Below are 22,728 nucleotides of genomic sequence, written 5' to 3'. Positions count from 1 at the left end.
ATATTCTTACTTATAATAATTATCTCTATATTAATTCATCACTGATCTCTGTATCTATGCAGAAAGAGTTTCTCTCTGTATAGATATTAGTTAAGAATATCTCTCTTTCATTCATCACTACAGTCACAGGCTGCAAAGTCAGATATCTCTGAAAGAAAGTTAGTAAGAAGTCATCTGTAACTTTAAAAAGATGCGAAAGATCTTGAAAAAATATTATAACTTTCAATCTCATTACTCTGAAGATATTCAGTATTATTAAATTTTAGCTCTATTATATATTCAAGATCTGTATTACATACTAAGACTCTGAGACTGTTGCAGGAATTAAAGTTTCACAAATATATAAGAAGATAATTACATCTTTATAAAAAGATGTTTAAATAGCTGTTATAAAGAAAGAGCTTGACTCTGCAGCTAAGTATAAAATTTTTAAGATTATAAATAAGTTAACTGTTAAAATCTGAATTCTTGATAGTCATTAAGTTTATTATGTTAAAATCAATATAAACAGCAGTATATCATTCTATAAGATAAGATGAATTATTCAGAGTTTTCATTAATAAAAGAGTGTTAATTTCAATAATATCTATATCTCTATTATCTCTGTCTCTGTCATCTGTGCTATGCTTGCAGTAGCAGTAGTGAAAAGTTGAAATGTTTATTAAGTTGATTTTATCACAGTATTTCTGAATACAGATCTGTCATCTAATAAGCAGCTCTATATAAAGTAATCAACTGAATTTGATAATAATACTAGTTATGTATGCCTGCTTCTGCAGTCTCTCTACAGTCTTAAACAGACTCTCTACTTGTGATTTAATCTACTTACAAGTCATCTTAAGAATATCAGCTTCAAATTCTCTTATCATGATAAGAGTCTCTGATTTAAAAGAGATTCTCAGATATTTCTCACTCTCTATGTAAACAATGTTAAGTTAATAGATCTTAATATGAATACTATTGAACAGATATTTCATTAAATTATTAATTAATTCACAGTGAAAGATCTAGAATCTGTAAATTATTACTTAAGTATAAAGATTGAGAAGAATAACAGTAATATTAAGCTATTATAAGTCATCTATATTAAATTAATATTGAAGAAATTCAGAATAGCTAATTTCTGAGCTGTAAGAATCTCTATGAAACTTATCTTTAATTCACTCTTCAATTCTGAATCTTTTAATAAGTTTAAATATCAGTAAGTCATTGAATTACTTTAATATCTTATTATATACACTCATCTCAACATATCTTTTACAACTGTCAAGCTTGTCTATTGATTAAGTAAGTCTATATAAGTATGCTGAGCTGTAGTTAAACAGCTCTTTTACTATATCTACAGCACAACTGATCACTATATTTATTATATCACTGAAGTGAAAGAGATCAACTTTGAAGTCTTTACAGATTCTGATTAAGTAGATAATATTAGTAACTGTAAATCTATATCAGATCTTCTTATTCATCTCACTGATAGATTAATTATATAAAAATTTATTAAGTAAACAATCATGATACTGAGTATTACAGAAGCAGAGTATATATCTATCTCTGAAAATCTTAAAACTGTAATCTGACTATGTGAACTGCTTGTGAAGCTTGAATTTCTATTCTCTGATTTTACAGTTTCTCTATATATTAATAATAATAACAGAGTAATTACTGTAGTAAACAGTGAAAAGATCACTCACAATATATATTATATTAATATTAAATATTATCACATTCATGACACTGCAGCTGCAGGTATTATTAAAATCATATAAATAGATATTATCAGCATAACTGTGAATACTCTAATAAAAGCTTTAACAGCTGAAGTTCATGAAGATGCTCTGATTAATATAGAAATCTGAACATTTACAGTCAGAAAAGCTCTGAAGACATTCTAATAAATGCAGAGTTTTATCAGCTTACTATCTTTACAGTAGTTCATTTATTTATTCATTTTACTGTTTTCTTTATTCTTATTCTTTAACTCTTGTTAGTTCTCTGCAAAATCTTTGATAGAAGACACTATTATTTTTATATATAATATTCTTTCTCTACTTATAAAACTGCTCTGCTGAGTTGTAAATATTTACTCACTAGAGTAGTAATTAAGAAGAGTGTCAGATTTTCTCTCTACAGACTGACTACTTCTGTATAAGTAAGATGTTTACTGATTACTTAGCAAATATCTACATATATAAAAGGCCGTATAATAGATAAATCTTAATAATATAATTAACTACTACATTATATTATCTTCATCAGAATTTAATTTTCAATCTCAATTTTATTTTAATTTTTAAAGTATAATTATTTTTTATTATTTATTCTGAGAAATTACTCTCATTTCACTATTCTTGAATTAAATCTAGTTATTTTTCACATTATTTCTGAAAAAAATAGTTTATTTTCAGAATTTTTAATACTCAGTTCTAATAAGACTTATATTAAGAAATATATAAGATCAGACTAAATGAGATTAAATATGAAATTTATAATTCTGTCAGTCAGTCTACATATAAGATTATGTGTAGAAGAAGTAATTGCTACAGTAATATTACTGAAACAGACACTGCTATAAAATTATTATACAAATTCTAAAGTAAAGAAATCTAACTCTATTTATTAATTTTCTTAATTTTGAAAGATCTCTGATCTGTAATTATAAAGATATTTAAAGAGTAATCTCTGTGAAAACTCTGTCTATTTTCAATATTCTAAAACATTAATACTAAGTCTTACTTATATAGTTAGTACTCTCTGTAAATTCTTTGAAGATAGTAGTTAATATAATCTTTTACTAAGTCTATATACACTGTAGACTACTGAAGTAAAAGAGCTTAATTATTATCAGTATCTACTGATAAATGAGCTGATTAATTATAAAACTCTTAATATTCTCTTTTAAATTAGCTATTACAGAGTATAGTACTTCTCTTAGTAACTTCTTTCAGTAACTCTCTATAGTAACTTCTCTTAGTAAACTCAGTTCTAGAGCTTAAGAGACTTCTAAAGTATATTTCTAGAATATCTCTTAACAGTGTTAAATGTTCAGAGTATTTATTTAGAATTTTTAAGTTTATTCTAAGATTTAACTCATTTATATTAACTATAGTAGAACTTATACTTAATAGTCTTATAATCTGTAAACTACTGAAATAAAAGAGCTTAATTATTATCAGTACCTGCTGATAGAAGAGCTGATTAACTACAGAACTCTTAACATTCTCTCTTAGATTAGCTATTACAGAGTACAGTACTTCTCTCAGTGACTTCTTTCAGTCAACTTAGTTTTAGAGCTTAGGAGACTTCTAGAGTATACTTCTAGAATGTCTCTTAGTAGTATTAAATATTCAGAGTATTTATTTAAAAATTTTAAGTTCATTCTGAGATCAAATCCATGCATGTTGATCATAGCAGGGCTCATGCTTAACAGTCTCATAACCTGTAGGCTACTGGGGCAAAAGAGCTCAATCACCACCAGCGCCTGCTGGTAGAAGGGCCGATCAACCGCGGGACCCCAACACCAACGCAACCCCCCAAGAGCCTGCTGAGTCAGCCCCGTCGCGTCTTCCCAATCATCTCGCGTCAACACCATTAAAGCAAAAGAATGAGTTGAGGCTCGTAGACGGTTTGCTGTGGACTAGGAAGGAAGATAATACAGCTAGACAATGGTCATGACTCCGTCGTAGGATGCCTTCCCGCTCCCTCCTGCATCATGAATTCCTCCGCCCTCCCTTCCACCTCCACCTCCACGGCCAAGACCCCTCACACCTCTGGCCCCGTCAGTAAGTTCCGTTGCCTATTCTCCCATGACATCAGACGCAAAGCAAAACGGTGGCACGATGGCTTCCTCCGTGTTCATTCATTCAACAAGCGGGTGATGGTTTATGATACCCAAAACAATTTCGTGGGTGATCTACATTGGCGGGAAGGAGAGGAGCCGAACGACGGCGATGAATTGGAACTGGAGCGAGGAGTCCTCGTGCAGGTCGGCGAGTGTGTGGAGAAGACCCAGACGGACTTGACAGAGCTACTAGAGAAGAGGAGCCATGCGTCTGCTACCTATCCGGCAAACGCGTTCTCGCCAGAGGCCTCCTCTCGGTTAGCGTTTGCTATCAATAGTAATAATGCGGCACTGAACTCGTCGGGACGGCTGAAGTCGCTGAACGAGCTGTTGGGTATCAGAAAAACGCCAATTGGAAGGGCTGCCTTGCCGTCAAGGTCACCTTATGAGGAACGACATTGCATCGTTCGTCCCGACGACAGATGTGATACCAACGCTACGGAACGCGCTCCAAAGAGGCAGAGAGTAAATACCCGTGAGCAGGGAAGAGATCTCGATAGGCCATCACGACAGCACCGGCTTCGTGACTCCATATCATATTCCTCCGTGTCAAGTTCACTCGCCTCATTTAAGCCAGCAAGCGATTTGGCGTTGAACAGCGCCTCCACATCATCCAAATCTTCGTCGAGGGAGACGCCCAACACTACGAAAAATGGGGACAGGTCGAAATCGCAAACCACCATCGATTTGACTAACCAGACTGGATCGGTCAATACGCTCAGGATGACTATCGAAAAGCCTCGAAAGAAACTAATGTATAAGGACTTAATCCCTGCACAGGCAGGCCGACGGCCAACACCCAGACCTCAACAACGCTCAGCAGAGACTCCGAGCAGTAGAGTACGAACGCAAAGAGACAGTCGACCCCAATCACTCATCGATGACGTAGACCCAGCCGCTGAAATCGAAAATATCCCTCCTACCGGCCCCGGCTTCACGTCTCCCTTAACGGAGATAAATAGTACGATCCACTTCATACCATCAACTTCAACCCTACGTGCCCTGCAGGAATCGGATTCTGCACTACCATCCTCTCAAAGGACGAAACCCATAGACCAGTTCTTCAAGCCAAGTTGCCAGCAACAAGCACCGCCTATTGCGACAATGAAGGCGCCAGAAAATCCTTCTCCAAGCCCAGCGGTTGAAACACCGCAAACCACCACGGGCCCCACTACGAGCACTACTACGGAACACCCTCCCTTGATATCCCCTGACAGACCTCAATCCCATCACCGCCCCTTTACTCGCAGCCACTCAGATAGGATTCCATCACTACCCCAAACTAAAAATTCCTCCCATCGCCCACCACCCGCTCAGCATATACACCCCCACAAATCAACAATAATAAAACTATCCGAAACCCTCCCGCTCCCGCTCCCCCTACCCACCACGCAACCCGCTCTGGCTGAAAGGAGCGACCCACCACCACCATCCCCTGAACTAAAGTCCGCGGCTCCTCCCCCACCAAAACCCCTCCAGAAGGCTCTCTCAGACGCATCAACTGTCCTAGGAAGAACAACCACGTCTAGTACAACAGCAGCAGTACCAGCACAGACGGCCCCACGCACCCGCCAGAGCCTCCTTGCCCCGAAGAGGAACCAGCACGTTGCCACTTGTGTAGATGTCGACGAGGAGGATCAGGGGCCGTGGACGGAGGAGGCGCTTGATTTGTTTGATTGGTGGCCGCCTGGGCGGGCGAAGCCGGAGCGGAAGGGGGAGAGGGTTGGTGTTGGTGGGTGATGAGGTTGAGAGGTTGGGGAGTATGAATCTTATCATTTATTTCTTCAGTTTTCTCATCTGTGTGTTTTTTTATATGCTAGCTGCCTAACAGTAGACGAGACGGGCGGTTTCGGTCCCGTTTTATGTTTTTTTTTATTTGATTATTACATGATACATGATTATGTCTTTTTGGCATTTGATTATATATTAGATAGAGGAATGGAATAGTACGGGATTAAACTTGAGTCAATGGAAATTTACATACATAGCTATGGCTAGTCGAGTGATCTGATTAAATCGTATGGACGCGGTCCTCTCATCGTCTATGTCCGGAATCATGGCAAGCGAATCCCACGCCCTAAGGTATGTACACCTCTATCGAAGTGCCTATGTACAACAATTATCTATACGACACTTTATACAAAACCATAAATAGAACGCGCAAAACCCTTTATATCCCACCCCTTCATCCATCCCTCCTCTTCACCAACGTCCCCGCCACATACGGCAGAACCGACCATTCAAACCACCTCTGAACATCCACCTTTTCTTACCCCCCCTTCTTTGCCGCCTCCGCAACCTTCCCCGATTCCCTTGCTATTTGGGATGCGGCGTAAGGGGGAGGTAAAAAAATCGTACCGCAGCAACGTATAAACAACCTGCATGAATCTCGCCACAATACTCGCCCCTTCCCGCCCCCTCATCCGCCCACAGCAAATAGACCATCCATTCCGCACATGCTCACAAACAACCAATTTCCCCCCAGGTTTCAACAAATCATACAACCCCCTCACCGTGCCCCGCTGGTCAGGCACAGAGCACAAAACTCTCACACAGACAATCGTATCAAACACCCCCTGGCCCCGTTGCACTAACCCCCCCACCTCCTCCCCTCCCATAACCCACGCCTCCGTATCCGCCAACAACCCCTCCCTCCCCAGCGCAGGGTACAGCTCCTTCCGCTCCGCCGAACACGGCAGGATTTGATATTTCCCGTCGAGCCCGCACGCCTCGATCTTCGCCATGAGATCCTTGTGCAGGCCCTGGCAGGGCTCGGCGCCGTACATGCGGATTAGGTTTGAGTTGGTGAAGAGGGGCGTTTGCGTGCCGGTTCCTGGACCGATGTCGAGGACGATGCCGTCGGCTGTGGCGAGGAGGGGCGGAATCAGGGCTGATGAGCCGACGCGGGGGGCTTCGACGGGGTCGCGGGCGCCTATGTGGGTTTGGTGTTGTGTTAGTTAGATTCTCTTGTCTTTTGTTTTTCCCATGAAGCCATCCATGCGGCATACGGTTCATCCATCCCCCCCCTCCCACCCCCACCCCCACCCCCAACCCATGCCAGAGGCAATACCAGGAAAAGATAACCAATCTGATCCCGAATCGCCCCCTTCATATCCACTTCAAAACGTCGCACATAACATACGCCAAACACGGCCCCAAATGCTCTTAATTTTTGATATAACAAAACTGAAAACGAAAAGAAAATAGATGTCAGAGAAGAAGAAGAAAACGAACCTGAAATATTAATCCAAAACCTCGAAAACGCCTCATCGCGCACCTGCTGCAGGCGAAATATCGGAGCTAAAACCTCCCCCCTTCTGAAGACTGTCTCTAGCAAGACAACTGTAAATTCTGTGAGGGACACAAAAGGGGGAAATCTAGAACCCGTGAGCACTCCCGGCGCGGGAGGCGACGGCCTCAGGTGAGGAAGATCTAGTTAGCGCTGTGAATTTCCCTTGTTTGGAGAGAAAGGTGTGTGCGTGTGTATGTGTGTTGTACATGGATCAAAGAGTAGTGAAGGTAAGGATGGCAGTTACAGTTTATATTGTTGTATACGAAACTGGCATGAGAGCTAATGATGGTGCAGCAGGTAGGAGGTGGGAAGAGATAGGGACAGAGACAGCGGCTATAGAGATTGGGCGTACGGAGCAGATATGTGCATGCAGAGGACCATTCTGTCGGCCACATAACGATGCATCCAAAACTCAAGTTTCATATCATATCATGTAGATCCAGGGGTATCATAAGAAAGAAAGCATAGCCACATTCAATATTTGTGCATATGAGGACGGGGAGGTAGGGGGAAATAAAGACGAAGGAGGTGGGAGGAGGAACTCAATCCCCCCCCCTTTTTTTTCCGGAGGCGAAATCATAACCTCATGCACGCTTGGAAAAGGAGGATCCAGGACAAAGATGTGGGAATCTAAGAAAGAAAAACCACAGCGAAGAAAGATGCGATGCAGAGCAGGTGCGGAACTAAAAGAAGAGAATATGGAAACGATAAGGAAAAAAAAAATGAAAAAAAAAAAAAAAAAAAAGGAAAAGGTCAACACTCACGATACGCAGATCCCACAAGCAACTTGCCTGGTTCAACTATGCTCTCCACGCGCTCGGAGAAGGTAGGCGGGCCGTTAGATGCCATTGTTTCTGTTCGGTATATAGATATATATCCGTATATATGTATATATCAACCGAATCGCAAGAAACGAAAACAAAAAAGCAGCTCTAGACTGAATAGAACTAGCAAGCAAGCCTGGATAGCTTGGTTCGGTATGGTATAAAGTAACCTTCCGCTCAATGATACCAGAGCTTTCCGTCCTGCTCTCTGCCCGCCGTGCTGTGCTAAAATACAGGAGGGAGTATTCTTGAAGTTGGTTGGAAAGAGATGGAGAAGAGAAGATGGGGGATGGCTTTCTCCCGTTCGATAGTTTGTAAGAAGTACTTGTAAAGTACTAAGTAGTTCTTCCCCACTCCGCTCTGCTCTCCTCCGCTGCGCTCCTGGCTCCAGCAATCCAGAAAAAAAGCGAGCTTTGGCTAGTTGAGCCCTTTTTCAAAAACAAACCAAGGCTACCCTGTGAGGTCTCTCTTATCTCACCCTATCTCAATTACGCGCCAGACGCGCGTGTTGTCAACTGCCGTAGAACGCAAAATGCCGCACGTGTATCTTATATAACTAATAATAATGATTAAAGCAGCGCAATGTATCAAATTGGGCGAACGGCAGGGAGGTAATAAAAACCAGATAAGAACAAGCTGGAAAAATAACCTTATATGGCAATAATTAAACCCAGCAGCAGCATGAACACGGAGAGAGATGCAAAAGGAGGAAGTCACGTGACCCTGAATTTGAGAGGAGGTCTTTCTCGGGTTGCCGAGCATATGCCGAGGCGGAGACTGGCCGAAATTCGGCTCTGGAAATGATATACTGGTTGCTTTCGTTATTTCATGTCATACAAAGTGTTCCCAGTTGAAATTATGTTCCATAACAGATATATATGCGTAAAATAATGGACAAGGAACAAAACGGGGAAGAAAAAAATTATGCCTGTCTTCCTTCTTCTCCGATTAACTAATAAGATATTCTAACGGAAAAAAGAAGCAGAGAAAATAGGGACAAAAAGACGAGAGGAAGAGGTATATCAGTGAGAACTCCGTCTGTATTCCATATGCACAATGTATAAAAAATCAAAATCACCAGATGAGGTCGTCGCAAGTAGCATGTACTATGTAAGTAAACACATTTAAAATATCAACGGACAAATGGGGTAGAAGAAGTAAGAACTAGGCAACATTAAACGAATAAGAAAAAAGCAAAGAAAAAGAAAAAGAAAAAGAAAAAGAAAAAAGTAAAGCAACAACACCCTGTTCCCTCTAATCTATACTCACAGGAATTTAAACATGTAAATTGAAAACGGACATAAAGCGGACTGGACCGTAGGCAGTAACGGGAAGCAGTATTTTGGGTCGGGGGGGCGGAGAATGATGGTTGACGGGATGCAGAATTAAAAGGGAGCGGGGAAAAAAAAACAGAAAGGGAATATATACAATGAACGGAAAATAAAAACAAAGAAGTGTTAATAAAAAGATATACAAATCCCATCTCAAACCGGGTCACCCGTACTCTTCTCACACCACCAGACCAGGAATAAAATTGGGGAGGGAAATATAACTTCCCTTGACTTCGGAAACGTCATCATAAACACCAACTAAAAGCCCCGGGCTCAATGCTGGAAATCAAAGTCATATCCCATACTGTTCGCATCTGCGTAAACGTCTTTGACGGGATGGAAAAGTATGGACGGAAGTATATGGCGTCCGTGTCGGAATTCGTACTACAGGGGAAACGGCGGGGTTATTGGTTAGCACACAGACGATTAAACTAAATTTCAGACCACTTTCTCCCATGTGTGTAAGGAAGGGAAAAAAAAGCTACTCACAAATCGACCCCCCGTCCGACCCTTGCTCCACCCCAAGAAATTCCAATACAACCTCCCCGCCAAATTCGCCCGATAATACCATGACACATCCAGAAACCTCGCCTCCCTCTTCCACCCAAAGGGGCTATCCTTAGAACTACCTGCCCGCCCATTGACGCCCGGGTTAAACCACCGATCCGTACGATTGGTCGGTAAATCTTTATCAGAGTAGATGGGATGCGGTGCCGCGACAGCTTTAAAACCATGCAGCAACGCTGTGGAGACGGGGAATAGTTCCGAGGACATGTGTCGGCCGAACATATTCTCCCGATCCATCGCGAGGAGCAGGCGTCTGGATAAGCGCGAGTGCGTGATTAGCGACGCGCGCCGCGGCGTGTTTTCTCCTAGGTAGCCGTAGACTTCGTTGCGGATGACCCATTCCGTGCCGATGGGGTGGAAGATGGGGAGGAAGCCGATGTAATCTGCATCCTCGCCGACGCCCCATCGGTACTCTGTGTCTTGGTCGGGTGAGGGTACGGCCGGGACGGGGCCGATGGGCCGCAGGTGTTCGTGGTTGATGGGCAGAGGACCCCACACGGCTTCGTTTTCGAAGCGCTGCACGAAGTTGCGGAAGCCGTAGTTGTAGCTGCCGTGTAGGGCGGGGATGTAGAAGCGGGCGTTCCGCTCCCAGAGGCCCCTACGCGGTTGGGAGCGGGCAAAAGAGGCGATTTTGTCAGCCAATTCGTAGTGGTGGCCAGTGAAGCGGGAGTCGAGTTCCCAGTTCCAGATGAATTCGTATTGTGGGTGGGTAAGGGCGAAGTATTGGACGGAGTGCCATTGGGCACGGTGGACGCTGTATATGTATTGGTTAGGAATCACTGGGCCTTTTTTTCCTTCCTCCTTTGAGGTGAATACACGTATGAACAGGGGCAAAAAAAGGTGGGATATAAAACGTACTCGGTAAGTTCCATCTTGACAAGGTGTGGGTAACGCTTTGACACGGTAGGGGCATTCCATAGAACAGTCATACCCCAGAATTCCTTGGGCACATTCTCCCGCACAACTTGCTGGTATATATCGGCCTTCTCAATCTCGATTTCCTCATCCTTGACATGCAACAGCAGGATAACCGTATACTCGCCCCCAGACTGCAACGACAGCTCCGAAATCAATGACCGGATAGTTTGCATATCATTATCGGAATACTCCTTCCCAACATATGAGCGGAGGAGAACAGCCGTACGGGCCTCCGGCGCGATCTGGCGTCGCGGGGAATCCCGCGGTAAATGTGCAAGCAGCCCCTCCTCGGTCGAGAATCTGTCTACGTTTCTCAAGAAGCATTGCTCTTGTAGTTTCTCCCAGTTTACCTGGCCCCATTTAACCCTGGACGGTTTCTTCCAATTGTTAACAAACGTATCATTCTCCCCATAGCCATATGCCCCGTATCTTGTGTAGCGGTCGAAGAATATATCTCCATTCAATCCTATAGCCTCATGAGAGCCAAACATGGGTTTGGGGAATCCTTTATTTTTGGTTTTTTCGGCAGAACCGGTAGTTAGCCTGCAAGAATAGAGTATAGCAGAACAGGGAATTCTTTGAATATAATAATATATATACCTAGATCACCCACATAACACCCCACCTGGTCATCAAGATTCTGTGATATGGGCTTCCCCCTTGGCCCGTCACATGGGGTATATCTGCCACGATGCGAACTTTTCCAGCGCGCACTCTCATAATTTGGGTAAGGACGGTATATTTTAGGAATCTTAGGCCCACGCTGGGCTCCGAAGCGAGGGTCATCTAAGACTTCTGAGTGGTTGTAGTGTTCTGGAGTGGTGAGATGGGATAAAGTTGAGACAAAGTTCCTGAATGCACTGTGGGGAGCGAAAGAATTAAAATAAGGCAATTCAGAGTCAGTATCAGTACACCGACCGCTTTGGTATAAGCGATATATAATATATACCCAAGGATATGATGTAGGTAGATCTAGATATTAAAAAGAACGGACCTGGGGTACTGGCTCGCCTCCGCGGCATATTGTTCTTGCGGGACAGGGAACTGTCTCTATTATCAAAGCGAAAACGCATTAGCTTATTCTCTCGTTCAGAAAAAAGCAAGGAATGAACCTCTAGAAGGAGGGAGAGAGTGAGTACTTTTGGTTGATGAAGCTTCTGGCGTAGGGCGAGCGCTGCAAAGACTAGGGTACACAGCAGGACAAGCAATAGCACAGCGCGCCGAAAAGATCTCTGCAGCAGAATCTTGTTGATAGCTCTCATGGCTCATGGGAGGCATGCATGCTTGAGAGGCAGATTCAGGCTTTTGAAAGCGATTGACAAACGAGGGTGGGGTGACTTTCTGTGTATGTTACTGAGAGGTAGAAGAGGGAGTGGGAGTGAAAGATTGAGGGTGTGAGATGGCTGCGAGAAGGTTGAGATAACCTTATTTTATTACTCGGGCAGGACGATGTCAATCAAGCTACGGGAACGCCAGAACCAGGTCAATTAGCTGAAAACTGGCGTTGATCATTGGTGGAATACAATGCGATGTACGGACAGCGCAAAAAATGTTTCCAAAAGAGAGTAGAGTTGTGTTGGGGAGCGCTGGTATATTTATTTGATGCTAAATATCTTCCCGGGCGCGCGCAACAACGAACCCTATTTACTATTCGGCGCATTAAGTATATCCTATCCGTCTATAACTCCAGAAATTTTTAACCATTAAAACAAATGCGCTCCTCTCACCAAAATATTTAGTATTAAATATTAAACCTTCCCGCTATCACCACACCAAACGAAAGACAAGTCAATAGGAGAAAAGAAAAAGAAAAAGAAATATATTATAAAAGAAAATAAGAAAGAGAAAAAGAAAACCCACTTGCGTGACATGACAGTCCAGTCCTCTCCTCTCCTCTTCCTCCCTCCCCGGCCGCTTAACCCGCCGCCAAAACAAGCTTATGTATGTGCTCCATACAAGGCTCGCTCTCCCCTGTTTGCTCCACGAACCCATGACGATCCAGAGCCAACCAAACCACGCCAACCACCAACCATCACCGAACAACATTCCCGCTCTCATTTGCCCACAGACGAGAAGTTCAAGCGGGCTGGCTCCCTACTGGCTCACCACCTGTAACCCACTCCGAACATCGACCCCATCAGCCACGCAATCAAGCAGCGACAAGCACACCAAGCATCGACACCGTCGCCGCGTCGAAAAACTGGAGAGCGTGGAGCCCCGCTTGCTCCAATTCTTAGTGGACGTGGATGGGGCCGTATGGCGCCGTTCTCTCTTCAAAAAATAACAATCTAAAATAAAGGATAATTGTTTTCCTCCTTCCTCGCTATCCAAGGTTCTTCCAACATATTTGCCGTTCCCTACAGATTCCTGCCAAGAAAAAGCGGGGATTCTTATCGCCGTTAAACTTTTTGTCCCTGAAACCGTTCCAAAATTTTTCCATCACTTCAAATTCACGTGAGCATGTTCCAGAAGCATTTCATATTCAACTTACGACCAATTACTTAATACCAACGTAATTCACAAAATGATAGCCAAAAAAAGGGGAAAAAAAAAGGCTTACAGCTCCCTCCCTCAAGAAGAAGGGGGGGAAACAGTATATGATTAGCTTCTCATTAAAGTGACACTAGGAACAAAAAGGACAAGAAGGAAAAAAAGGAAAAAAGGGGGTTGGAAGTTATCTCATTCCTGAAAACAAAATATTTAGAAAATAAAGGAAAATAAACAAAAGAGAAAATAAAAATCAGAAAACAGGCAGGGCGCGATGGAACTCGTTATTGGATTGTTTCAATAGTAGTAGCTATTTAGTGATCCGGGAGGAAAAGACAAGGAGAAGAGCTATAGGGGCGGGCACGAGAACATGGTAATATAGACAAAGGAAAAATCAAGGAAAAGTGAATAGTTTCGCGGGTGATTATACCCGGGTAGTGGTGAGAGCGAAGGGCAGGGAGAAGATAAAAAACGACGATATTATATAAAGATATAGCAAACGGGAACCTATGCAACAGTATAAGGGGGCCTAGGTTCAAAAAGAGATAGCAAAGGAAAAGGAAAAGGAAAACAGAGAGAAAACCACGACGAATAAGAGCTGAGAGTTTGCGCCTGCTGGGCCGGGGACGGGGGCGGGAGCGGGGACAGATTCAATTTGTATACCAATATTCCTTTTTGTCGGTGTCCTGGGTGGTATTGTAAAACAAGGCAAAAAGAACCCATGTCAAATAAATCTATCCATTTAAAAGTTAAGACGTGGATTCCCCTCCAGAAATTTCTGTAACCCGATACCGCGAAAAGGAAAAAGGAGGACGAGGTGACAGAAAACGAAAAATTATGCACCAGCCAAAATGGGGAAATGAAGAGTATTATACCGACAAGGAAATTCGTCAGGCGTGTAGGAAGATAGGACAGGCTTTTATCCTTGCTGGAGAGGAAGCCAACTGGTCTAATGTCGGAGTGATGGGTGATATAAACGAGCTATCCGTGCTTGTGCGGGTTGGGGCTGGCCTTGGAACTATATCTGCTTGTCCTTGATAGGGAGCTAACATCATGCTTGCCTAAAATGAAGAAAATCGAAAAGATTAGCTACATGCACGACTTTTCAAAATTTCTAATGATAGAAGGGAAAAAACTGAGCAATGTAAATATTTACCATCGCAACACGCCCGCACATTCTCCAACCGATCAGCTTCCATCTCCTGTTGTTCAATAACCTGTCTCAAATCTTCCGCGCTATCCCGCTCCGCAGCGGCGGTGCTATCCATACTCGCCCTAGCGTGCCCATACCTACTCCGCCGGCTCGAGAACGTCCCTTGCACGCCCGAATTTCGAAACATCGTGCTAAGGCGGGATACAGAACCGTGACGTGCGGCGGAGTTCGCTTCGTTGGATAAGGCAGGGGATACACGGCCAGGTGTCGCAGGATGTCGAATGGTTAGCGTAGGCTCTGGATAATGTTTTGAGTAGCTTCGTGCATTCCGGCTGGTTCGGGAGGCAATGGACATGCGCGATCTACTCGTGCGGGACGTTGATCTAAATTCTGGGTTGAATTCGTTGATGTCGTCAGAGTTCAAGTTATCGCGACGTTCCGCCGCCGCCTCTTCGCCCGCAGTTCTCAAAAGGAGATATGACAGTGCATTATACCACGTTTCATGCCTTTGGCTTGTCGACGCGGTGAACTTTACGACACGGCCGGGAGTCACGATCTCCAGACTTTTGCGGTGCAATCCAGGAGGGTATGGGTTATCATCATTGACGACGCGAACGGCTTCAATTGCGACACTCTTTGCCTTGTGTTGTGATTTCCCTGCTGCCTGCGGGTCCTGGTCGCTCCAGTACAAAGTTCGAGTGTACGGGTGGACCCAGAAATACCGTTGATGGCGATTACTGCTTGATACATCAGATCGCCCAGTCCTACGCGTGTATTTCCAAAGGAACTCGCCGATCATGGTCTGGGTAATCGCTTGGATCATACGGGGATCGGTACCAGACTCGAAAGGGTATCCCGATTTACCAATGTTGAACCGTACATCAAGCTCTGACGCGAAGGAGGACGCTGATGAGCGGCGCGATATTTGACTACTGCGTCGAGTATGAACACGGGACGTGACACCATCCTTGAGACTTGAAGCTTGCTCATTCGGAGTACGAGGACGAGTTTGGGCGTTCGTGCGATAGGCAGAAGCAGGGGCGAGTGGCGGTCCCATCGTTCTAGGAGCAGGGGCTTCTAAGGATAGCCGTTGGGTTGCAGCAGCAATAGCTTGTTTATGATCAGAGGGCAATGGGGGAATGGCCGTCACTGAACCGCGTCGTTGGCTGCTAGCACTTCCAGGGCGTTTGACAATAGTTTGGGGAGACTGGAACGAATCCTTTAGTGTTGTATGTACAGGCCTCGCCTTGGGTGTAGAGGGAGAGCCGGGAGCTCTGTCGACGAGGGCAGAATGTTGCAATGGTTTGTCATGTGAGTCAGTTCCCACAGAAGGAGCACGTTCACGAGAGGAGCGCTCCAAAAGAAGCATATCGATCTGGATTGCCGTAAGTATTGTCTGGGCTGCATGCTCAGTAGTCGCAACCTGAATCTGTGGGACGGGTGATGGAGACTGCGGTGCAACAAAGCTGTGGACAATTTCACTGAAAGCATTGTTGGCAAATGGCGGTGGAATATCTTTATTTTCTTTGATATCGATCTGTTGCACAGGCTCGTCGGCTGGTGGATAAATAGGACAAATGGGGTCAGTGCCGACATCCACTGATTTGAAACCGACATTGTAATGTTCCGTAACTCCGTTGATATGCACCGCAGTATTGGGTCTTTCGGGTAACGCTTCAACATCGTCAACATCATGCTTTTGGAATAGGCTGGGCTGTGCTACCGCCCCACCCAATGGTTGGGTTTGCGCTGGTTGAGGTTCCACTGGCTCGGTTTCTTCCGTGAAAATCGACGAAATCTGAAGCTGCAGGCTTGGCTTCTCAGTAACTTCTGGCGATGTTGGCTGCAATGGTTCAGTTGTCTCAGTATGGATCGGCGAAAGCACAAGTTCCAAGTGTTTGGGTGGCAAGGTGGCCTTCGCAGGAACAGCTACAGGGTGAGTTTCCTCATAAGCAATTGCGGAGATATTTAATTTAGGAGTGGATTGCGGCCGCTGTTCTACGTTTTCAACAGTAGGAGCAACGGGTGCGGTTGCTTCGGATACAATCGGCGAGATGCACAATTCCAAGGGAGCCGGCCTAGCCAAAGCTGGGGGTTCTTCCAGCTCAGGTTGGTTCTGATGGTGCTTTTCGGTGATAGGTCCATCCCATATTGTCTTAGGCGGAGTATCCAGAGTAATTGGGAGATCACTGGTGCCAATAGCAGATTCTTTTTGCGGGGTGTACTGTGTGGCAGAGTCGACCAATTCCGCTGGACCCTGTGGCTCAGCAGCGATGATCGAATCGGAGTGGACAGCCTCTGGTTCTGTGGGCGTTGAGGGAACGACGACATCGTGCGCCGGTTGAGCAGCTTCCCACGGTTCTGTCATCATTCCAGAATCTACCATTACCCTGGTTACAGAGTATATGCTAGGTACCTCAGACGGGCGTCGTTGGTCGATGAATCGAGAAATATTTGGTGTCGAGGTCTGAGATACTGTAGTTGAACGACGAGGCGTTCCGAAGTCGCTACCGCTGTCCGGTCCATTAAGTTCTTCCAGTTCCGCAAAAAGACTCTGTCCAGATGGTATGATTGGAGGGTGTCCTTGCGAGAAACTAGTAGCGGGAGAATTTCTCGTGCTCAGGCTGCCACTCTCGGGTGCCATGTCAACATCTCCAGAAGCTCGCCCACGGCGACCACGTTGCATCTTTAGTCTGTAGCGTTGAGGTTGCATCCTAACGGGTGTACGCGAATCATTGTCGTCAAATTCGTCGTCTGATGTCGATGCTGTGCTCATGAAAGATGTTCGATCGCCAGGCCTCGCGGTGGTTAGCCTCAGAGGCTTCTTACTCCTGACGGTTGTCGCAGGCCCTGAACGGCTTTCGGTTTCGGTCAGCTCCTCTTCAGTTGTATCTCCAACCAAGCTTTCAGCAACGGTCTGGAAGGCATCGCTCTCAGTGGCGTTTTCCCGCTCATTGGCAGTCTCGAAGGCGTCCTCCGTTTCGTTAGCGGTTTGGTAAGCGTCACTTGTATCGGCGGATTGAGTGCGAGAGTGGCCAGATGATGGGAACGGGTTGAATCTGCCTTGCGGTTTCGGTTTCCTCGTGGGACTTGCTTCAACGGTATGGTCCTCCCAATCAGGTTCTTCGATTTCAATTTCGGCAAAGCCGCGCCTGGCACCAAGCATTTCTGGCCGGGGAGGCTTTTTGAATACATCTTGTCTCCCCTTCTGGCGTTTGTTGGCGCTGGACGGAGCAGCCGTCTCCACACGTCGCTGTTCAATCTCATCTCGGGCCTCCTGGAGCATGCGCTTGAGTTCAATCTTTTCAGTCTTTTCACGATGGATATTGCTCTTCAGATTCTGGATCATGCGGTGAGCGTGGTGTAGAGAGCTTTTCAGCGTCTCAGATTCCAAATGTCCATGTCGCGGAGTAGCCTTATTTGGAGACGGAGGGGGTGAATTTTCTGGAGTGGTACCGTCCGATTCATCATCCTTACCCGCTGGAGCTACGACCCTGGCGCCCTCTGCCTCATGCTGTCGAAGTTTGGCAGCGACAGCCTTGGCTAGCTCTTGGTTTTGGTTAGTGAGTTCTTCGACTTTCTGCTGAAGAGAGTTCCGTTCTGTATCTCCAACATGCACATTCCTCCGAAGAATATGAAGCTCAGAATCGTAGCTCTTCTGTGTAGCCGTATTATCCTCAATAAGCTTCTCGTTGACTTGCTTCAACTCATCGAACTTTCGTTGCGTTTTGGTTTTCTCTACATTGGCGGCATTCAAACTTGCTCGCAACTTTTCCTCCCTCACAGCAGCTTCCTTAGCGGCGGCAAGCAGTTCCTGTGTCTGCGTTTCGAGCCTCCAATTCTCATCCTTGTAACGCTGTTCGTTATCATCAAGAGCGCGCAGGCGCTGTGTATAAGCTTCTGCTTCTAGTTCAAGCCTGGACTTCTCTAGATTGATGGACTTTATAGTTTCCTCCCGCTCTACAAGAAGCCCCTGCAATTGGCGGACTTGGGCGAGCAAAGATGTACTAATCTCCGTCGCAAATTCGATGTCGTGGACTCGACTGGATTGTTGATTCCGCTGTCTTCTGGACGGCACAGTAATCTTTGTAGGCGAGCTAGTGGCCTGGCTGGAGAGTACGGCGGGGCTGGCAGGATGCTGTATATGTATAACAAAAAATGGCGAAAGATGCATAAATTAAAATCAAAAACTCACCAAAAACAAAACATTTATATGAGCGGAAAATATCAACTAGTTCCAAGAGTAGACGAAGTACTTACCCGACCATCAAATGAAGGGGTGGTCTGCCCATCCTCATCAGTAGCAACAAGCCGAGGCTTAGGGCCTAATGATGCACGAGCAGCCTCCCGACCAATATCATTATATTCCCTCTCTAACTCCGCCAGCTTCCTCCGCAACTCTGGTCCGATTTCGCCCTCATCCTGCCGATGTTCAATCTCCTTCAATTTGTCCGAAAGTTCCCTCTGCTGCTGCACCAGCGCAGTGCCTAGTTTCGAAGCATCCTCCAACCTGCGTTCGGTCTCTGCCAGATGGGCTTCGAGCGCACGCTTCACCTGTGACGGTGAGGATGCATTGAGCGTAAAGAGCTGTGAGCCAAAAGAGGAATATCGGTGCGATTCGCGTTGCTGTTGCTGGGCAAACACTCCGGTTGAACCGGAGTTGGAGACGAACGGGTCATCCATGGAGGAGAGAGGATCTGCTGCACCCGGACGGGTGACGGTGACAGAGGTTGCTACTGTTGGTTGGCAAACGTGGCCTACGGGCCCCTCATCAGATGGCGGAGGTTAAAATCAAAGAGAAACCACGCTACAACCAGTTTTATGAATAGATATGGTTCCAAAGTTGTCGCTTCTCTGCTTCCCCGTGGTTTCGTTCGCTTTCGATTTTCGATTCTCTGGTCGTTTAGACGTGCAACCACATCTCGCTATCACCGCTTACGTGGGAGACGAAGCAAGCTCTCCTCCCGCGATGATAGACCACAGAGCAGCACAATTGACGTGGGGTTGAAGAAGGGGTGGGAGATAAAACGAGAGAGATAGGCGGTTGGTTACCCCTGACCCTGCTGAGCCCTGTATTGTACCCAAAGTAGGACCCTATTCCTGACGCTGGGACTGCGATGTCTGACAAAGGTGGAGAGCAGTCGGATGCACCGAGCAGCGTTCTGCGTCGATGGGATTGCGAAGAGGGCCGGATGGTGGCGTCCTGAGTTGGCGTGGGCGAGGTGATTTGTTGACGGGGCGGTGGGCTAGGCAATGTAGTAACGCGTTTGTTTTGCTTGTTTTGGCGTGGGTACAACACTGGGCAGAAACTCGCTGACAACTCTCTCCACTCACACCCGCGGGCAAAATGGAGGTGGAAATAAATAAATAACAAAAAACAGGGAAAAATTGTAAGAAAAATATCAATACCAAATGACACGTCGTACGAAGACAAACGGGACTAGATACTTATTGGAAGAGGAGGAGCATTAGGGATTACGAGAACGAAGAGAAAAATGAATAAATATCATAAGTGACCGTGGGCAAGAATAATTCAATAAAAAAGAAATCAACAAACACAAAATAGAAACTAAATGAATGACTGATCACCCACGCACACAGCTTCTTTTAAAAAAGAAATATATAAAAAAAACTGTTTGGGATATGCGATTCTCTTTTCCACGACCTGCTGGCCGTGTTCATCAGGCGGGGATGGGGAGAGGAACAGAAGAAAAAAAGAAAGAGAAGAAAACGAAGGGGGAAAAAAGACAGCGAAAAAGCTCCGCGTTATTTGGCCGGGGCGGTGGGACGTTTCAGTCTTCTTTTAGTACTTTTTGGCTCTTGACTTAATTCTTCTGATTACGCTTCCATCTCGTCCGTTTCTTATGATTAGGGGCAATTACAGCGTAAGGGCACCTACAATGTTTACCGCCCGTAGAAATACGTCATTTATCTCTACAAAAAATAATAAGTTACTATCGCGGCATGAGCAGCAGCAGCAGCAGGAGCAGCACTATGAACCATTTTTTTAAAAAATTTCGCTGTGAGTTGTAACAATACGATTCACATGGAGTGAGGGCTGGGAGTTATCGATAAAAAAGTCCCCAGATCAATCAGCACGGAGCCAGAGTTTGACACACTGTCTGTCGATCAACAGTGCTACCAGCAACCATTATTATTATTATTGCCTGTTCCTCCTGTCTTCGAAAACAAGAATCGCCAATGGATATGTCCATCCGAAAATACCTCTAGTCTCTAGGCGTCAGTTGGGGGGAGCCGCCTAGAGCGACAGTTTTTCAATGGTGCATCGACAGCCTATAAATACTCATCGTCGTTTCAAGATGGATATTGATCCTGGGACTCTCTCTCTGTGTCTGCTATTCTCAAATGCATATATTGAACTTCTTCCGGTTATTTCAAGGAATTTCTTCTCTGGAATCCTCTAAGTCAGTACTTCAATCTCTGCGATTGCACAATTGTTTCTGCTGCCCTGCAGTCTCCATCTTGCAGATACTGACAACATGATTTCTCAGTAAGGTCTGATTTGGATCTTCTTCAGCAGCAACAGCAACAAAGAGGGTCAGTGTGATAAACCAAAGAAAGACTGGTGATGAGCTCACAGTTTCAGACAAGAAGTATGCTAACACTATATAATCATTCCAATTAGCCAATTGCATTCAGTGCTTCTGGAATCAGTCAACTACCTTGGATCTGTGCTGTACCTCTACTACATAACACAGGACATGGAGGCATTTTATCATTATCAGTGTTGACCCCAAGCTCTCATCAGATACACAAGTGAGAACTGTCTACTCTGTACACTGACTGATTATTGAAGAACATCAAGATTTAGAAGCATAGCACCATTTGAGTTGAATGGAAAAAATTTCAACTTCAATTTGTATTTGATAAATACATCAAGTAACGTACTTTTCTAAATCATATTAGTACATCTGTATAAAATATGTTGTTCTACATACATTAGTTATTCATAGGTTACTAATTTGTAATGTAATAGAGGCCATTCACTAAGCTAATTATACAGTCCGCAGCCGCGTTCCCTACTAAGCAATGCTTCCTCCATTTCCCCCTTGCCAGCCAGTTTCAGCTGCCAGATGACAAAACCGAGCACACTTATTACACAGGAGTTTCATATCACCTCTTTCCTCAACATCGAATGGCTCAAACTCGTGTACTTGATCCCAGTGCACAAAGTCAGCAAGTGGTCTCGCAGATCTAGCTGAAGCTATTCTCTTGAGTGTTAAGAGACTGTGGCATCTACAGCAATTTTCTACTATCAAAATATAGCCTCCATTATTATGTGGTCTCTGGCTTGTGGAAAGTAGGTCTTGACTAGACTGAAAGCACTCTGCCCTGAAATTTCCCTTCTCTTTTCAACAAAGACCGGTTCTATTTTCCCTCTTCACACATTATCTGAAATAAACACGGCCTCCACGCATTTCGAGTGCCCTTATCAAGTTTTTTCAGCCAGAATATCATCCTCGAGCTTTTGAGTGGGCTGGAGGAGAATGGTATTATTGCGAATGACGGTAATTATTAGAGCAACAAGGAAACAGTCAAATCAAACCGCGAATCTTGGAAGCAAGAGGTTGGGTCGCGAAAAGATGTCAGTTGTTGTGAAATTTGGAGATGAAGGAGATTACTGAGGATTTTTCTTTCAAAAAGGGGCTTTTCATTTTAATTTCGTTCTGCAAAGGTCGTTTTCGCAAATTCATCGAAGAGGGCAGGGTCCCACCCCGTATCTGGAGATGGGTGACAGGCTGGAAGAAAAGCGGACGACCATAGTAGTCACAGAATCCTGTAATTTATGCCATGATCATAACCAATCCCCCTCGAGTATTTTAAACATATCGTCCACTAAATTAGGCTCTTCGGCTTCGTCGTCCGTGTCGGACAGGCCGTATTCATCCTCAAAGCAGATATTGTCTTCTTCACTTGATATGTGCCAGCCTGAATATAATGATCCACATGGACTAAGTCGGTCATTTCCAAACAGTGTCGAGCTGCCAGCCAAAGCATCCAATAAATCTAACATATCAAGAACCTCTCGACCCGCAAGGTGTATCTCGTTATGATTTTTAAACGCAGGCAATATAATCTTCTCGTACCAACTGCTAGTTTCATCGAGCTCATCCCAGTGCCAATGCCCAACAATTTCGTGCACTGTGACTTCCCATAAACAAAGATATTCGTCCTTGTAATATTGATAGGATTGTTGGTAGGAGTCAGGTACCCCATAGTAGCGCATTTCAGCATCCATGTTGACGATTGGAAGGCCATCTGCTATTCGTATATTTGGGCTAACGGCAGTAATT

General features: G+C 44.9%; 6 protein-coding genes across 6 annotated transcripts; 2 read left to right on the top strand and 4 right to left on the bottom strand.

Moving 5' to 3' along the window:
• Positions 1-3,374: 3,374 nt before the first annotated feature.
• BDBG_04074 (uncharacterized protein) lies at positions 3,375-6,775 on the top strand. The gene is made up of 2 exons (XM_002625159.2): positions 3,375-5,923; positions 6,327-6,775. The coding sequence occupies exon 1, from the start codon at positions 3,713-3,715 to the stop codon at positions 5,579-5,581; it is 1,869 nt and encodes a 622-aa protein (XP_002625205.1). The 5' UTR covers positions 3,375-3,712; the 3' UTR covers positions 5,582-5,923; positions 6,327-6,775.
• On the bottom strand, positions 5,788-8,754 carry BDBG_04073 (uncharacterized protein). Its single transcript, XM_031721528.1, has 3 exons — positions 7,898-8,754; positions 7,076-7,192; positions 5,788-6,773 (listed from the first exon to the last, which is right to left on the bottom strand). The coding sequence occupies exons 1-3, from the start codon at positions 7,980-7,982 to the stop codon at positions 6,082-6,084; spliced, it is 894 nt and encodes a 297-aa protein (XP_031578115.1). The 5' UTR covers positions 7,983-8,754; the 3' UTR covers positions 5,788-6,081.
• Positions 8,755-8,786: 32 nt separating this feature from the next.
• BDBG_04072 (uncharacterized protein) lies at positions 8,787-12,344 on the bottom strand. The gene is made up of 6 exons (XM_002625157.2): positions 11,913-12,344; positions 11,768-11,823; positions 11,374-11,633; positions 10,714-11,278; positions 9,778-10,609; positions 8,787-9,672 (listed from the first exon to the last, which is right to left on the bottom strand). Exons 1-6 carry the CDS (start codon positions 12,033-12,035, stop codon positions 9,562-9,564), a joined length of 1,947 nt encoding a protein of 648 aa, XP_002625203.1. The 5' UTR covers positions 12,036-12,344; the 3' UTR covers positions 8,787-9,561.
• Positions 12,345-12,452: 108 nt separating this feature from the next.
• Positions 12,453-14,013, top strand: BDBG_04071 (uncharacterized protein). Its single transcript, XM_031721527.1, has one exon. It carries the CDS (start codon positions 12,713-12,715, stop codon positions 13,055-13,057), a length of 345 nt encoding a protein of 114 aa, XP_031578114.1. The 5' UTR covers positions 12,453-12,712; the 3' UTR covers positions 13,058-14,013.
• Positions 13,236-20,215, bottom strand: BDBG_04070 (anucleate primary sterigmata protein A). Its single transcript, XM_002625155.2, has 3 exons — positions 18,674-20,215; positions 14,417-18,551; positions 13,236-14,321 (listed from the first exon to the last, which is right to left on the bottom strand). The coding sequence occupies exons 1-3, from the start codon at positions 19,094-19,096 to the stop codon at positions 14,242-14,244; spliced, it is 4,638 nt and encodes a 1,545-aa protein (XP_002625201.1). The 5' UTR covers positions 19,097-20,215; the 3' UTR covers positions 13,236-14,241.
• A 2,014-nt stretch (positions 20,216-22,229) lies between these two features.
• On the bottom strand, positions 22,230-22,673 carry BDBG_04069 (uncharacterized protein; the record flags this gene model as incomplete). The annotated part of the gene is made up of 1 exon (XM_031721526.1): positions 22,230-22,673. The coding sequence occupies one exon, from the start codon at positions 22,671-22,673 to the stop codon at positions 22,230-22,232; it is 444 nt and encodes a 147-aa protein (XP_031578113.1).
• Between the last annotated feature and the right edge of the window lie 55 nt (positions 22,674-22,728).

The sequence above is a fragment of the Blastomyces gilchristii genome, assembly GCF_000003855.2.
Source record: "Blastomyces gilchristii SLH14081 genomic scaffold supercont1.7, whole genome shotgun sequence".
NCBI classification, from domain to species: Eukaryota; Fungi; Ascomycota; class Eurotiomycetes; order Onygenales; family Ajellomycetaceae; genus Blastomyces; species Blastomyces gilchristii.
The sequence above is the reverse complement of the archived record's forward strand: the minus strand, read 5'-3'. Positions and strand labels throughout refer to the sequence as shown.

Coding starts and splice junctions, on each gene's coding strand:
- BDBG_04074 (XM_002625159.2), top strand. CDS start 3,713: ATGAATTCCTCCGCCCTCCCTTCCACCTCCACCTCCACGGCCAAGACC.
- BDBG_04073 (XM_031721528.1), bottom strand. CDS start 7,982: ATGGCATCTAACGGCCCGCCTACCTTCTCCGAGCGCGTGGAGAGCATA. Junction 7,193..7,897: donor GCTTGTGGGATCTGCGTATC/GTGAGTGTTGAC, acceptor TGTCCCTCACAG/AATTTACAGTTGTCTTGCTA. Junction 6,774..7,075: donor GTTTTGGATTAATATTTCAG/GTTCGTTTTCTT, acceptor AAACCCACATAG/GCGCCCGCGACCCCGTCGAA.
- BDBG_04072 (XM_002625157.2), bottom strand. CDS start 12,035: ATGAGAGCTATCAACAAGATTCTGCTGCAGAGATCTTTTCGGCGCGCT. Junction 11,634..11,767: donor GAGGCGAGCCAGTACCCCAG/GTCCGTTCTTTT, acceptor CGCTCCCCACAG/TGCATTCAGGAACTTTGTCT. Junction 9,673..9,777: donor GTCGGACGGGGGGTCGATTT/GTGAGTAGCTTT, acceptor TTTCCCCTGTAG/TACGAATTCCGACACGGACG.
- BDBG_04071 (XM_031721527.1), top strand. CDS start 12,713: ATGTATGTGCTCCATACAAGGCTCGCTCTCCCCTGTTTGCTCCACGAA.
- BDBG_04070 (XM_002625155.2), bottom strand. CDS start 19,096: ATGGATGACCCGTTCGTCTCCAACTCCGGTTCAACCGGAGTGTTTGCC. Junction 18,552..18,673: donor CCCCTTCATTTGATGGTCGG/GTAAGTACTTCG, acceptor ATACATATACAG/CATCCTGCCAGCCCCGCCGT. Junction 14,322..14,416: donor TGTGCGGGCGTGTTGCGATG/GTAAATATTTAC, acceptor TCTTCATTTTAG/GCAAGCATGATGTTAGCTCC.